Source organism: Amphiura filiformis, chromosome 17 (assembly GCF_039555335.1).
Source record: "Amphiura filiformis chromosome 17, Afil_fr2py, whole genome shotgun sequence".
In the NCBI taxonomy this organism is placed as follows: Eukaryota; Metazoa; Echinodermata; class Ophiuroidea; order Amphilepidida; family Amphiuridae; genus Amphiura; species Amphiura filiformis.
Genome location: NC_092644.1, coordinates 20,221,386 through 20,237,809, shown reverse-complemented (window position 1 = coordinate 20,237,809; position 16,424 = coordinate 20,221,386). Strand labels below are relative to the sequence as shown.

General features: G+C 37.4%; 1 protein-coding gene across 1 annotated transcript in view; it reads left to right on the top strand.

Annotated features, from left to right (window-relative positions):
* The window catches only part of LOC140137440 (valine--tRNA ligase-like), an 80,249-nt gene that overhangs the window by 15,857 nt on the left and 47,968 nt on the right, over positions 1 to 16,424 (top strand). The window contains 7 exon segments of the mRNA XM_072159093.1: positions 137 to 240; positions 891 to 1,049; positions 1,978 to 2,083; positions 11,684 to 11,725; positions 11,728 to 11,791; positions 12,673 to 12,743; positions 13,151 to 13,276. Of these exon segments, the coding sequence (XP_072015194.1) occupies positions 137 to 240; positions 891 to 1,049; positions 1,978 to 2,083; positions 11,684 to 11,725; positions 11,728 to 11,791; positions 12,673 to 12,743; positions 13,151 to 13,276 (672 nt within the window).

The following is a 16,424-nucleotide window of genomic DNA, read 5'->3' as shown; positions in this document are numbered from 1 at the left end:
GAATTCACATATTGAACCCATGCCTTTCCCTATGAATGTGGGCTTTATTTTTCTTGATATATGAGGCATTGGCCCCAACCCGCCTTAATAAAATACATGAAAATGTATTCCTTTCACTTTCTTTTCAACTACCCAGGGAATGAAGAGATTCCATGCAAGGAAGGCTATACTGAATGTTTTGAAAGACAAAGGACTGTACAAGGAGACTAAGGAAAACCCTATGATTCTACCCATATGCAGGTACAGTTAATCGCATGTTACATCATATGACATATTGGATACGTAATTGACCTTTTCGGTAAATTCCATAAGCCTTGCGAGTAGACCTGAGATGTCGTCATTTGACATCGCGCCGATGCACACATCTTAACTGGGCGCTTCACGGCATTTACTAAGCGATGTGCACATTGGCGTGACGTCAAATGATAACATCTCAGGTGTACCTGCAAAGGCTTATGGGATTTACCAAAAAGGTAAATTGCCAAAAAAATAAATAAGTGACTTCTTACATATGCACTTTTCCATAAATGATTCTGTTGTACAACATATAGATCCTGCCCTTCTGTAGTGCTTTGGCAGCTTATAATTGTTCCAGATGCAGGGTCCATAGCAGGTTATCAAATGATTACACTGTACAATGTGTTAGGACTCTTGTCTGTTATGCTGGTGTGAGTTATACATGGTGTGCAAGTTTTGGTATTTGTACAATGCCTAGTGACTTTTGTGTGTCAAAAGGTAAAATTGGCAATGTAGGATGCAATTCTACTTCCTAGTAATTTTAACCTAATTGGAAGCTACACTGTAGTGAACATTATGTGTATATATTCCATAATGCATTGTACGTCAAAGTATGTCATTTTGTAAGTGTTTTCCTATTCTTTACCTTGCAGTCGGTCTGGCGATATTGTAGAGCCTCTCCTGAAACCTCAGTGGTACGTGCGATGCGAATCATTAGCGAAGCAAGCAATGAGGGCGGTAGAAACGGGAGACTTGAAGATTAAACCTGAGATGTGGGTCAAGACATGGAACTACTGGCTTGGTGATATCAAGTAAGAAATATATATACCCCTTGCTTGATCTTAATATTGCAGGCATGCAGATATAATAATTAAAATGTGCTCCGTAATAATTGGACAATTTTCATTCTATTAAAGTGAAACAAGTTGTAGCTGAGCTTCAAATGAGAAAACAACACTTGGTCCAATGGACTTTGATTCAAAGACTTTGTCTATCTGAGTTTTGACTAACCATATTTTATTTTTGTCCAAACCCTTTTGGTCCCATATATTTTCACCCAACAGAAATACCCTTTCCTGTAAGAAAAACATCAAAATATGTTGGACCAAATGCTTGATGAACCAAAGACCGTGTGACCAAAATATCTTTTGGACCAACATATTTTGGACGAAGTGTACAAAATGTATTAGAACAAAACAACATTGGACAACCAACTGCTCTTGGACAAACACATTTTGGGCTAAATGTAATACACCCCTTCAAATGCTTTGGGTCCAGCCTTTCTGTATAAGCATTGAGTTACCCTGTTATGCCCATATCGTTCTAAGAAATGCAACATGCGATAGAAAAAATATCAAGTGATCAAATAAGTGTTCAGTTATGGCTGAGGTATACACAAACTGAGGAGGCCGCCATTTCAGCTAGGTCCTCATTTATGTCGAGAAAAATCTAGCGTGCATCCTTGTTTAGCCATAATCGACCCCCTTACACAGGCACACAAAATAATGGGTTATTCCAGTTGAAATCCATACACCTATGGAAGATGTGTCCTTAATCTTCCACACAGGGAGTGAGAATTTCAAATGGGTTACCTGAATGGGTGACTCCATTTAAAATCTACACCCCTGTTTGGGAGATGAAGGTCATGTCTTCCATAGGTGGTGTATGGATTTCTTCTGGAATAGCCCAATGTTAATCATTCAACCAATAGATTGCTATAATTATTTTCATATCCCTCAGAGACTGGTGTATCTCTCGTCAGCTATGGTGGGGTCATCGTATCCCAGCATACAAAGTGACAGTCAAGGGGGACAGTTTACCAAAAGGGGATACCAGTGCTGATGTGGTGAGTTATGCATCATGGGATTCTTGTATGTGGTGATCTATTAATAACTTCTTTTACTTCTAGCTTTTGGAGGAGAACGGCCCTCTCTTTCTCTCTCACACTTTCTCCTGTCCATGTCCATGGTAAAAAGCGTAAAAAGCATAAACATGCAAGTGGGGTTTTGATTAGCTGATTCAATCCTAACAACAGACCGTTAATCTGATTGGCTGATTACAATACAAGATTCTTTTTGCAGCCGCCTGTACAGCTACTCTGTCGCTAAGGTACCTAACTGGTGCACACTAAGTACCTACATAGTACCAATGCTGTTACTGCACATGACTCAATCACCAGCAGTGGTACTGCACTGGTACTCCCCTGGTACTGCACAGTACCATCCAAGTACCTTGGCGACGGTGTACCTGTGCAGGTGGTCCCAATAGGAATCTTGTTGTGTATGTGTCAAATCTTCATTTGGTGCTCTTGAAAGGAACACAAAGCCTGGCCTATATCGCTCATCAACAGGGCACACGCGTCGATCAGGACAAGAGAGTGTCATTCTTCTCTGGAAGCTTGTGTAGTTTATTCTGATTTGCTTCAATGTTTTCATGGACAATCCTCATTCATCTCCTTCACTCATTTATATTTTATAAACTCATCAAATTTCTTCAAATCATTAACTCATTTGCATACACACTCTACCCTTCCCTTCCTCCCCTAGTAGAGGTGATATTGCCATTTCCTTCATGTGCCAAGACAAGTTTTTATATGTGGATGTGGTTGTGCTTGTGTATGAATAAATAGTAACCCGGTAATGTGTCACTTGTACTCAAGTTTTGGTTTTTGGAAGAGGTGTGCCACTGAGAGTATGAAAGTGGACCGATCAATAAACTAATTTTTCAAGAACTTTGGACTCATCGATATACCAAAAGTCAAAATGTTCGGCCAAATGTAACACTACTTGTCTTACATTTTACAACTTTTAAATTTTGGGGAGATTTCAAAAAATTTGGCTTCAGTTTGGCAAAATTGGACTATTTTCTCAAATAGAAAAAATTTAAAAAAAGGACCCAAACATATACCAAGATTGGCCTAGAAAAAGAGGTCATTTATATATATACCAAAAGGTCAAAAATGCTGCCCATTTTTGCAGCACATGCCCATATGGCCATTTCTACTAAGTACCCCCCCCCCTCCCAGGGTAGTAATAGCCCGTCAGTTTGGATGTAAATAAAATTTACTCTTATACACAAAATTACCTGGACATTCACTGCATGCAAGAAAATAGAGCATTACTACCCCAAGACTGTAGTTCTAATACTGAGAATTATTAATTTTCTGACTGGAGTGAAGATTTTTGTTTTTCTTTGGCATATGCACTTTTTGTTTTTAGAAACCTCTCTATGTCATCCCTGTAACAAAGCTGGCAGTGTTGTCAAGTAGTAATAGTCTTGTAAGTTTTGTAACTCTTGTAGCAATATCCTTATTAGATTTGTCTAAGAGCTGACATTTATTGATATTTTATTTGGACAAAATTACAATTCTTTCATTTTATGATGCTGATGTGCATAGCATGTGAGTACATGTATGCAAATATGGTTACTTTTGTAATGGAATTACTTTTTCTCACATTAATTTGACACTTTCAAATCAAGATCGGAAAATTTAGGAAAACCAACTGAAGTGAGCGGTCTTTATTAAGTTAGCTAGGATGTCAAAATGGTGGACACGAATTGTCATGAATCAAGGTACCTTTTCAATTTATAATACAGCTTATTTAGCCAATTTCAACATGGGGTTATCAGGTAAAGAATTTACTTAATGGGGTGTGTGATCCACAAATTTAAAATACATACAGAAAAGAAATATGTCTGTATTCAGTTCAGTTAAATCACGCACACTGCAGCATTCTGGTATAAATATTGTAATTGACTTACACAGAAACATAATGGGAACAAACTTTTTGGCAGACGATTTCTGACCAAAAGTCACCGTATTACACAAAATGCTCAGGGACTTGATGCTATACCTCCCTAAAGAAATATTTTGATTTCATTGGCTCTGGGTTTTTTTTTTGCATTGTAACACTATTATAGAAGAGACAACATGCATCAGCAAATGTGACACGATCAAGGGAAATGAGTCACATGTCGACCCTGGTCGAAAATGAGTTTTAAATATCTTTCTTATATCTTATAAGAGGACATTTAGAGCTTTCAGAAACTGAAAACTTGTTGATACGACTTTTCTTTGTGAAGTTACATCAATTTATCAATCACTGAAAACAATATAAAACAAAAGAATTTTAACACTTTCTTTGCCAATATCTCAAAATCAACATTTGCGACATCTGACTCCATTTCCCTTGATCGTGTCACAAATGTGAAAGGCCTGTGATGGGGGCTTTACAGCTCTATTTAACAGATCTATGTAAGGATATTGCTACTGTGTCAGTTTATGTTGTAAAGTTTTTTCTGTATATTTCTTTTGTTGCAAGACAAATTAATTGCCTCTGCGCACAATTAACACATGCGTATACCGTAAAATTAACTATTTACTTTATGTGTAAGAATCAAAGTTTGCTGTGATGGTTACTAATTTTAACACAACTCTCAAAGTTGAGATTTGCTCACAGATAGTAGCACTTGTCCTTATTCACTTAACTCCATGAACACCACCTGCCGATTGGCTAAAAAGAAGTTTCCATTATCAATTGGACCAATCAGCAACATTGTTAGAATAATTTCACCACACAAAAAAATTGGGGTGAATTATTTGCAAAGCTCCATTCTGATTGGTGATTAAAGTGAAGATAATTATGTAATTGACCAATCAGAGGCAATGTTAGATCGGCAAGTAGAGCTCAGGGGGTTAAAAGATGGACTTTTGTGAATAATGTATTATTGATTGGAGGCCATAGTTATGGGAATTTCTTCTAATTGGCTGTGAAACGACAAAAAAAAAAAAAGTGGGCTGAAAATGCAATAAAAAAAGAAATCTTGCATAGTGCATAGCTTTTTTCCTAAAAAAAAACCTACATGGCACATAGCTTTCTGACTAAATGTTTATGACACAATCATTTTTATTTTTAACCTAATCTATATAAATAAAAGGAAGTCGCTAAATCTTGTCCAGAAGCAGGCTCCGAGATGCTTTTACTTTCTAGCTCTGATTTATTCGTACATTGATCGGGTACATATTGCCATTAAACCATCTGACGTTCATTTTTGCAAAACTATTCAATCACTATGGAAATAACAAAAAAATGGTCGGTTGCTAGGCCGTTGAGGTCAATAACCTTATGGGTCAGGTCATGACAGCAAACGCGTCAAATGCAAGCGATGTCCAACATGCTTGCGGTAAGTGGCGAGTCACGCACCTCTTGCGTACATGGTTTCACGCAGCATTGCGGCGCATGGTATGGACGCACCTAATGTTGGCTTACCGCGAGTAGGCCCCCAGATAGGTGGTACCATGCGTAGGCCTACGTATGTGTACGCCCAGACAAACAAGTATGTGTGTACGTGACTGACTGCTTCTCTGAGACAGTGGCGGGTCCAGGAATTTGGGAAGGGGGGCACACTCGGAAGTTTTTGCCGCCACCTTTTTGAATGGCCACGAAGCACCATTGTGTCACGCGCGCCGTGCAGCCGGCTGTGTCCCCTCAGAATTGGAAACTTGGTCAAAGCAAAGGCCTTGAAGCAATTTCGGGGGGATCATTGGGTGTTAAGCTGATGAAATGGGGGGTCATTGGGTGACAGATTTGCAAAAAAGTCCACTTTTCAGAGGGAATGTTAAAATGTAGCCAACAGAGTCGTGTAGCTGTTAATCAGTAGGCCTATAGCCCGAGAAGGTTAAATGTTAGGGGGTGGATGAGCCCACTTTAGTGGAACTTGAAAGTCCACATTTTGGAAATTCTGCGGCCCCGCAAATAAATCCTGGCTCTAATGTAGGCCTAGCTATTAACAACACGGGCTCGCTTAAAATGTTTTGCTGCAACTTTTAGCAAACATGTTGCTTACATGTTTTATACCATTATAACCCGAAATTGAAACGTTTTTTTCCCTAGCAACCTCTTCTAACATTAATGTTTTATGTTTGTTGGGATAAAGTAAAAATCAACCACGTCTGGATATTCAAGTTTAGCTTCTTTAATATGACAGGAGCTAACATATGATTATCAAGCTAACATGATCATTACTATACTGGATGAATAATATATCTACATCAAGATACCATGATTATCATCACCGTTGACCATGTTTACTAACCACTCCCGTTTACTAACCGCTCCCGTTTACTCAACTAGCGGGGACCCGCGCGAAGCGCGGGTCTCCCGCTAGTAATATTAATTTGTGGTCTGATGAAGCAATTTGATTTTATTTCAAAAATTTAGATTGGAATTATACTGCATGTAGTAGTGCACAGCACTATGTTGAACAAAGGGGAAGTCGTGCGATTTCTTTGTTAAAAGCAATTTCTCAATTGATTTCATTGCATTGGAAGGCAAAGATTGAAATAAAACATGTTTTCATTTTTTTAAAGACCGTTTAGTCCCTAAAATCTAAGATGGCCGCCGTGATTGAAAATTTGCCATATTTTAGTCATAAATTGCGCTTTAGTAGGGTACAGAATGGAAGTTCCTTCTCGGGTTGAGTACAAGAAGTTTTGAAGGTGTTTCTTTATAGATTTGAGGACGCTGAATAAAATGAGAGGAGTCTGCACCATCGAAAAGTGTGGGAAACTCTTGGTAGAGGGCGTTTTTCAAGATGGTCGCCAAAATCCCTTAAAATCACCATAACTTGGTCAGAGAAGCACCCAGCAGCACGATTCTGATGTCTATACCCATGTTTTCAGGGTCAAGGAATCCAATAGAGTAATTTACAACAGCCTAGAGCCTATCATTCCAAGATGGCTGCCAAAATTTCAAAATGGCCGCCAGTGAAAATTAATTTGGCTATATCTCGGGTGCAGAAAGTCCTAGAAGTATGATGCTGGTGTCTATACCCATGTTTACAGGGTTTAGAAATCCATTAGAATAATCTAAAACAGCACAGGACCTTAAATCCCAAGATGGCTGCCAAAATTTAAAAATAACCACCACTAAAATGCAGAATTTTGCCTATAGGCCCTATATTATCTTATCGGTGGTTTATACGGCCTTATACGGGGTTTACGATCCTTACCTGGGGCTAAGATACCTTAACCTTAGCATAACGCAGTCTAAACCCCAGAAAAGGTATTTAAACCCAGATTAAGGGACGTAGACTCCAGATAAAGCAGTCCAAACCCCAAATAAGGTGCCTTAACCCTAAATAAGGAACATCCACAGATATGGCATCTAAACCCCACGTAAGGTGCCTTAACTCTAGATAAGGATCGTTAACCCCAGATAAGGGTCGTAAACCCCAGATAAGGCATCTAACCCCCAGATAGGGCACCTTAACCACAGATAAGAGACATAAACCCCAGATAAGGCAGTTTAAACCCCAGATAAGGCGCCTTAACACCAGATAAGGCGCCTTAACACCAGATAAGGAACGTAAACAACAGATAATGCATCTTAATCCCAGATAAGGCGCCTTAACTTCAGATAAGGATCGTTAACCCCAGATAAGGGTCGTAAACCCCAGATAAGGCATCTAAACCCCAGATAGGGCACCTTAACCCCAGATAAGAGACAGAAACCCCAGATAAGGCAGTTTAAACCCCAGATAAGGCGCCTTAACACCAGATAAGGAACGTAAACAACAGAGAAGGCATCTAAATCCCAGATAAGGCGCCTTAACTTCAGATGAGGGACGTAAACCTAGGATAGCACAGTCTAAACTCCAGATACCCCCAAATAAGGGATGTAAACCATAGATAAGGCGGTCTAAATCCCAGATCCATTCTTTAGGCATCTAAACCTAGATAAGGCGCATTAACCCCCGATAAGGGACGTAAACCTCAGATAAGGCAGTCTAAACTCCAGATAAGGTACCCTAACCCCAGATAAGAGATGTAAATATAGGATAATGCAGTCTAAATCCCAAATAAGCTGTCTTAACCCCTGACAAGGGATGTTAACTGGGGATAAAACAGTCTAGACTCCAGATAAGGCATCTAAAACCCCAAATAAGGCACCTTAAACCCTAGATAAGGAACACAAACCCTATATATAAAGGTAGTCTAAATCCCGGATAAGGCATCTAAACCAAGATGAGGCGCTCGAAACCCCAGATAAGGGACCTGAATCTAGGATAATGCAGTCTAAACCCCAGATGAGGCGCCCAACCCCAGATAAGAGACGTGAATCTAAGATAATGCAGTCTAAACCCCAGATAAGGCGCCCTAGGATAATGCAGTCTAAATCCCAAATAAGCTGTCTTAACCCCTGACAAGGGATGTTAACTGGGGATAAAACAGTCTAGACTCCAGATAAGGCATCTAAAACCCCAAATAAGGCACCTTAAACCCTAGATAAGGAACACAAACCCTATATATAAAGGTAGTCTAAATCCCGGATAAGGCATCTAAACCAAGATGAGGCGCTCGAAACCCCAGATAAGGGACCTGAATCTAGGATAATGCAGTCTAAACCCCAGATGAGGCGCCTAACCCCAGATAAGGGACATGAATCTAGGATAACGCTGTCCTAGATGTCCTAGGATAACGCTGTCCCCTAAACCCATTACATTGTTGTCAATGGGAAAATGGCTGATTTCGGGTGGAATTTTCTCAAATTCAGAACTCTCACAGTTAATATAGTTAAACGCCACCAATTTCAGGTGAAACTAGATGATTTAGATCCCAAATGATCAAAAACTCAACATAGGTTGAAATGAGACTTTTCTTGTTTAAATGCACTGAACCGCAAACAAAATGGCATTGTGCCCTTGAAGCTGAAAGTTACAATTAATTAGATAGGGCGAATATATGCCAAAAATATACCATTTCGAAGCATCAAAACCCAAAATGTACTTTTTTGGCTATATCACTTGGTCAATTACAGTGATTTTAAACAGTCTTTTCAGATGCCACGCAAACAAATAGTTCATCATTTCCATGCATCGCCCAGGCCTATTAGTGGTGTATAACCATGTACTAGTGCCATGAGTAGGTACTGTATCTGATATGCCGTCCATCTTGGACCTGGCAAGGGGTCTGGTTATGTAAAACATTGTGCTTTTGGTTCAAATACATAATTATACACTTGGAAACATGATCATAAAAACAAACTCATATAGGCCTACATGTAAGCAGTATGTAAGCAGCCATATTGGTCGCCATATTGAATAGTAATCATAATGGTAGAATATTAAATATATCTTTGAGTGCCTGACACAATGCTAGTTCCAGTGTTTGAAATTTAGATTTTGAGCATACTTTGAGAGAGATATGTGGCTTTTTTGCATGTGTCAGCCAGTTTTACAAGATTTTGGCGGCCATCTTGGATTTTACCACTTACCCCGAAATATTAAATGTTTCTTTGAGTGTCTGACACAAGGCTACATAGTTCCAGTGTTTGAAATTGACATTTTTAACATATTTTGAGAGCAATATGTAGCTTTTTTGCATGTGTCAGTCAGTTTTATAGGTTTTTGGCGGCCATCTTGGATTTTACCAATTACCCCGAAATATTAAATCTTTCTTTGAGTATCTGACACAAGACTACATAGTTCCAGTATTTGAAATTTACATTTTGGCATATTTTAAGAGTGATATATAGTTTTTTTTGCATGTGTCAGTCAGTTTTATAGGATTTTATGCGGCCATCTTGGATTTTACCACTTCCTAAATTAAAAATGAAAACATCTTTTTCCCATTATTTACCCCACAAGAGACAAAATCAAGTGAAAGTTTGCTTTTAACACCGAAATCGCACGACTCGACATAGTGCTGAGCACTAATGAGACTATATACAGGGTGTCCCAGAAAAAATTACCGAGTGAATACAATTGAACGTAAGTCGATAAATAGACATCAGAATCAAAAATTTAAAATGTAGCGCATAGCCTATTTTATTGTGCATCAAATACGAAAATTTTATTTGATTCGGTTGACTAGTTACGAAGAAATTAATAATTGCATAATACGCGCATCAATACAGTTCATTCCAAGTTTGATCAATATTCGCTTTTTTCATACTCGCTCACCGCTTCCTAAAGTTTGTGCATTTCATTAAATTTAGTCTACATTGTATATTTTATAACCCGACGTTGTTATGTTATTTATGCTTTCACTGAAGATGAATAACAGTTTGCCGGAGAAAACTTTGATTTCTGCAATTGGAAGCTTTCCAACTTTAATTCCTTAGATTGTGTAAATATGGTATATGTTAACTTTCTAAAGAACATTTGAGCCAAGAATGACAATGATCAAGTGGTTACAGCTTTAAGTGTGATTTTTGATCCCATACAGCATTAATGTTGAAGTTTTAAAATATTTAAACTTTGCATTACAATTTCTTGGAAATATTCCAAAAACATTAATGTGTGAGAGAAAGTTTTTAAGCCAGCTGGAATTATTTATGCAAAAATTCTTTATGCAACATTTATATCAACATTAACGAAAAAAGATACGTGTATTTACAAGTACCGAGCATCATCTTACATGTAAGCTTTCATTTCATGTTCAATATCGTGCAGGTTTTCAAATTTGTGCAAAACCTAATTAAATGTTTTGCAAGAAGCAGATTGTTTAAAAAGAACGAAAGGGATTTTACAGAACAAAATATGAACCCCATTAACAATTAACCACTAGTGCGCATTGTGTTGAATGGTCTTTCTTTCAAACTTGGAATGAAGTGAATTGACGCATGCGGTATGTAATCGCTCATTTCTTCGCAATCAGTCAACTGATTCCAGTAAACTTGACATATAAGATGCAGAATAAAATGATAGATATTTGGATTCTGATGTCTATTTCTCGACTTATGTCCAAATTCATTCGCCCGGTAATTTTTTCTGGGACACCCTGTATACCCAGGTCAGTACTATCAAGTTCAATAAACAAGCTGTATCTAGGTTAGAGTCCGAAGTTTTCCGTTTTATGGAAAACGGAAGAAAATCACGGAATCGGAGGTACAACACGGAAAATGACATTTTTGTATGATGTGACAAAAATTGTTCAAAGATAAGAGAAATAAATGTTAAAAACAATCATGAGTTGTGTATGTCAATTTTTATGATAAAATACTGTTTAATAATACCGAAATAAAGGTATATTACCAAGACATGAACTCCCTATATCCCTCCAAACATCGGAATAGTCGGCCTATTTTCGTGAGAATATTCCAATCAGAGCATATTGATCGCGATATTGAACACTTTATTATGACATTAATATCATTGTTTATACATTTTAAGCTTTATTCATGACACAGATTTACAAATTTTACAACACGGAAAATAGATTTTAGAAAACGGTAAACTTCGGACTCTAATCTAGGTGAAGGTGTAAGCCTCCAAATTGATGGCAGCCACATGACTATTGGTCTTACAGCAATGTTGGTGGGCCATTGTGTTCCAATTTACAAACCATTTTAGAACACTGCATGGTCTTGGGGCCCTTGACCAGCGGCCTTGAAAATGAGTCCCCTCAAAAAGGTTATTAATCATTCTTTTGACTTCTCAACAGGAGATGGAGAATCGCTTGTGGATCAGCGCTCACACACAGAGATGGAAGCAAGAAAGAAGGCCTCTGATAGGTTGGGGATTAACCAAGATATGATAGAGCTGAAACAAGGTGGGATATGAAATGCATAATATTGGAATTGGATGTTTTCTTTTTAATTGTTTTCTTTTGCGTCAGATGACTAACTCCTCTACAGGTGTGTTCCATGTACCAAGTAATCCACATATGAGGCAAAAGTCTTGTGTCACAGATCAATAATTTGTGACAACATGTTTGTAAAGGTTAGGTCTATCTGGTTATTAGGCAGAAATGAGTCCAAACTGAGTAACTCTCAAGATAAAACTCTCCTACTGTATATTAATTTAAAACGTCTCTGAAAAGTATTTACAATTGCATACTAAATGTAATGTTTTTTGTTTTGCTCTATGTATCTTTGTACAAGTTCCTAGGGACTTTGGTGTAAAGCACTTTATAAGTGTGGTTTGTTGTTAATAAAGTTTGCCTCTTTGAGTAAACATGTCTGTCAATTTGAAGTGAAATCAAATTAAGTTTTTCATGAAATTTATTTTTTACTAAAAAACAACCCCAGTGGATATGTCTTTGCAACATTTTCATAAATTTATTTCACAAATTTTTAGTTTTATTGAAAAAAAAGCAAAAGCTAAATTGCCTTAGGATTCGTTTGTGGGGGCACAGTGGTGCTGCGGTATGGGCCTTGCCTCGCAATGGGAGGATTGTGAGTTCAAGCCCTGGCAGTGCCATCATGTTGTGCACTTGGGCAAGGTGTTTTGCCTCACTTGCCTCTCTCTACCCAGGGGTGAAATGGGGAGCTATTATGGATATTGTCCATTGAGCACTGCCCAAAAGTATGATCATGTCTTGGCAACTGACATATTCTAATGACAGCGGAATAAATATAAAGCACTTTGATACATGTGCAAGGCACTGTATGAATGGCAACATTTATTATTTTATTTATTATTCATTTGCAGATGATGATGTGTTAGATACTTGGTTCTCATCAGCTTTGTTTCCATTTGCTGCACACGGCTGGCCTGAACAGGTATGTAGACTTCAAATCATTTGTTTTATTTTCAATCCTTCCAGGGGGGTGAACTGTTGAGTGAGTCTGTAAATATAAGGTTAGGAGAGTCTGGGCTTGTATTGTGATATTCATTTCTAGTTAAAATCCATACACCCTATGGAAGGCATGACCTTAATGTTGCCCACAGGGAGTGTGAATTTCAAATGGGGTTACCTGAATGGGTGATTCCATTTGTAATCTATACTCCCTGTGTGGGAGATAAAGGTAATATCTTCCATAGGAGTGATGGATTTGAACTGGAGTAGCCCATTGCCCTGTCCATAACACATAACACAATACCCCCCCCCCCCACCATATGTCCATCATGTATGTGATCAAAAGAGCGTGTCTTGTTTAATTCCTCATTTTCTTTGTATTGTTTTCAGACTACAGATTTAGCACAGTATTATCCATGTTCACTGATGGAAACAGGGAGGGACATTTTATTCTTCTGGGTTGCTAGGATGGTGCTGATGGGATTGAAACTTACTAACAAACTCCCATTTAATGAGGTAAGCAAATTTGTTGTCAACTTTATTTTGAAAAGTACTAGTTAGCCTCGTAAACCCTACTCTTTTTTAAACTGACTATGATATACATTTATAGATATGTTGACTTTTATACTTGGTATTGATGGCTTAACATCCCATCTGAAGGACTCTCGTGGCACATTTACCCATTTCAATTTAATATACAGATGTTACAATTAAAGTCAGAGTTCTTAAAAATTAAAATCCATTTTCAGTATGAGACTTAGTAACCACTTTTCTGTCTGTGCGTATGTGGGGGTGTGCTTCCGTCCATACATATGGGTGTACGTACGTCCGGAGCTGTATCTGGGGATCTGTAAGACCTAAAAAAATTTTAAATGGGGATGGTACTTGGTGGGAGGAAGTATATGCAACTGTGCTCTGTGCCCATATGTTTTTGGTGAAAAATATACTCATTAAAGTAGTTAATTTGCATAATTTATGCAAAAATCATCTCAAATTCAAATTAAAACAGGAGTTTATGGACAGATTATCGGTGAAGATTATGCGCAGCCATTTAGTTGTTCATTTGCATTTTAATTTATGAGGAACTCTTCTTGTTGGAAATGTGATAAATTCAACCCTGTAGTCAAATTATCTCCAGATCTGATTGGCGTATGGTAGCGAGACCTGGTCAAAGGAAGGACATATATCAAATATGGACACTTTCAGTATCTGCATTTAATTAAATAAAGTGGTAGCGCTGCCACAGGGAATGGAGTATGGGGCCTAATAACTAATTGTACCTAATGCGCATGAGCAGTCCAATTAGACTGGCTCGACATTTAAAATGACCTCGCTTGGATCAAAACAAACTTGACAGGATGGACGATGTGTATGTGAATTGGGAACAAACTTGTGCTTCAAAGTACATATTATTGAGACTTACATCATGATTTTTAACCATTGCAATGCATGGAAATAATACACCATGTCATGGGCAACTTTAAATTTACGTAAGTTTTTGTATTAATATGTAGTTTGAAGCACAAGTTTGTCCATCCTGTCAATTTTGTTTCGATCTGAGCATGCACATAAAGCCGTAACAGACCTGGCTCATTGCACACGGGTGAATTGGGTCGCGCTTCCGATTCCTGTTGGTATTTTCGTCTCAGGTATTTACTGTGCAATAGTATTGCCCCAATGGGTTGGAGGAGTCACGCCTCTTGGTGACAGTGTCTTGATGCTTGCCCATTGGATCTATTTTCTTTGTTTTCTTTCATAGGTATTATGTAATTTTCTTTTGCTTTTTGATGTATTTTAACCGAATTTGTAAAATAACAATAAATTAAGTTTAAATAAAACAATTTTCCTCTGTATGAGGGACATGCAAATATGGTGGAGACTGAACTCTCCTTGTCTAATATCTTTGGTCTGCATACAAAATTGAAACAACAAAACCCATATGTAGTAAATACACTTTCTTATAGACTGAAGAGACAAATCATCTGGCAACAGAAACATGGCTTTATTAAAAATACTATCATTTGTACTTTATTTTTAATACAAAGAACAAATTCAACAAACGCTCTTCTCAAAAATACCAAAAAACTAAACAAAAAAAAAAAACCACTTTATTATAATTATACATTGTAGGCTTAGAAATATTACATACAAAAATCATCAGGTATTTACAATTTCTAAGAATATTCTGGCAATTTGCAGGCTTAGTAGAATTCATGTTCTTATTCAATGTTAAAAACTTGTGGACATGAATATTTGAAATGGTTTTACTGATTTATCAACCATTTTTATGACGCTTTAGAAACTTTTACAGATTGTTAAGTCATAGATGGATCTCTGAAAGTCCCTTTAAATTAGACAAATAAAAGTATATTACACACAGTAGAATTAACTTGACCCTGCATCTGTTATGATGTTATTTAAGGGGGCATATACCGTGATTACATATTAAATGGGGTATTCCCGGGCTATTCCAGTTGAAATCCATACACCCCCAATGGAAGACATGACCTTAATCTTCCATATACATTGTAAGTGGGTGTAGATTTCAATTGGCGTCACCCATTCAGGTAACTCCATTTGAAATCTACACTCCCTGTGTGGAAGATTAAGGTCATGTTTTCCATATGGATGTATGAGTTTCAACTGGAATACCCAATACATGTGGTATTATAAATAATGGAAGACAATGACTATTTTTACTTATACTTAAAGCCTTAAAGGAGTATTTTGTGATCCTAGCATCCTCTTTTTATGACATTTTTTCAGTAGATATCCACGAAAAAAAGCTTATTTCCAAAATTTCAGTTGATTCCGATTTTGCATTTGCGAGTTATGCATGATTATGTGTATTACACTGCTCCATAGACAATGTGTTGTAATTTCGTTCTGGTGCACCAGAACGAAATTCAAATTTGGCGATATCTTTGCTTAATGAATTAATCTGCAAGAAATATTTGGTACATAAACATTATGTAGCCAGAGGTATCCAGTGGTGTAAAAATCTCAACTTTTTTGGGAAAAGTGGGGGGATGAGGCTATGGATCACGAAATGCCCCTTTAATGTATGATTTTCATCAAATTTTAATTTTGTTATTCTTTATTCAAAATGTTGAAATATTATTACTGTACTGATGCAAGTATAGTCCCACCTTCTAGAGTATAGTCCCACTCCCAAATTTTCAAAAATTTCAGAAATTAAAAAAAAAAAAAAAAAAAAAATTTTTGTAAGTTATTTATTTTTTCGGCTTTGGAGTGTCCCTGGACCTGGACCTAAATGCTAGGATCATTCATGGTTGATTAAAAAAAAAATTGTTGGCCTATGTGTTTTGAATAAATTTGTACTCATGTCATACTCTATTAATGATTTCAAAATGCATTGAATTTGTATGAAAATGTTCACCCCAAAACGGGGTAGGACTATACTCGAGTCAGTACGGTAGTAATAACTGCCGGGAAGGTTTGCTGTCCATTTTAATCTGATATAACAAGGTTAAGTGAAAGAAACCCCACTGTTTATTTTGGCCATTTAACATGCAGTTCTATGGGAGGACATAACCTCATAATTTAAAATTAAGAATTTATGTCGAACTTTGCTCTGTTGACCTACAAAGACAACAAATTTGGCCAATTCCATTTAGGTGCAAGTTGGGACATGTGTAAACAT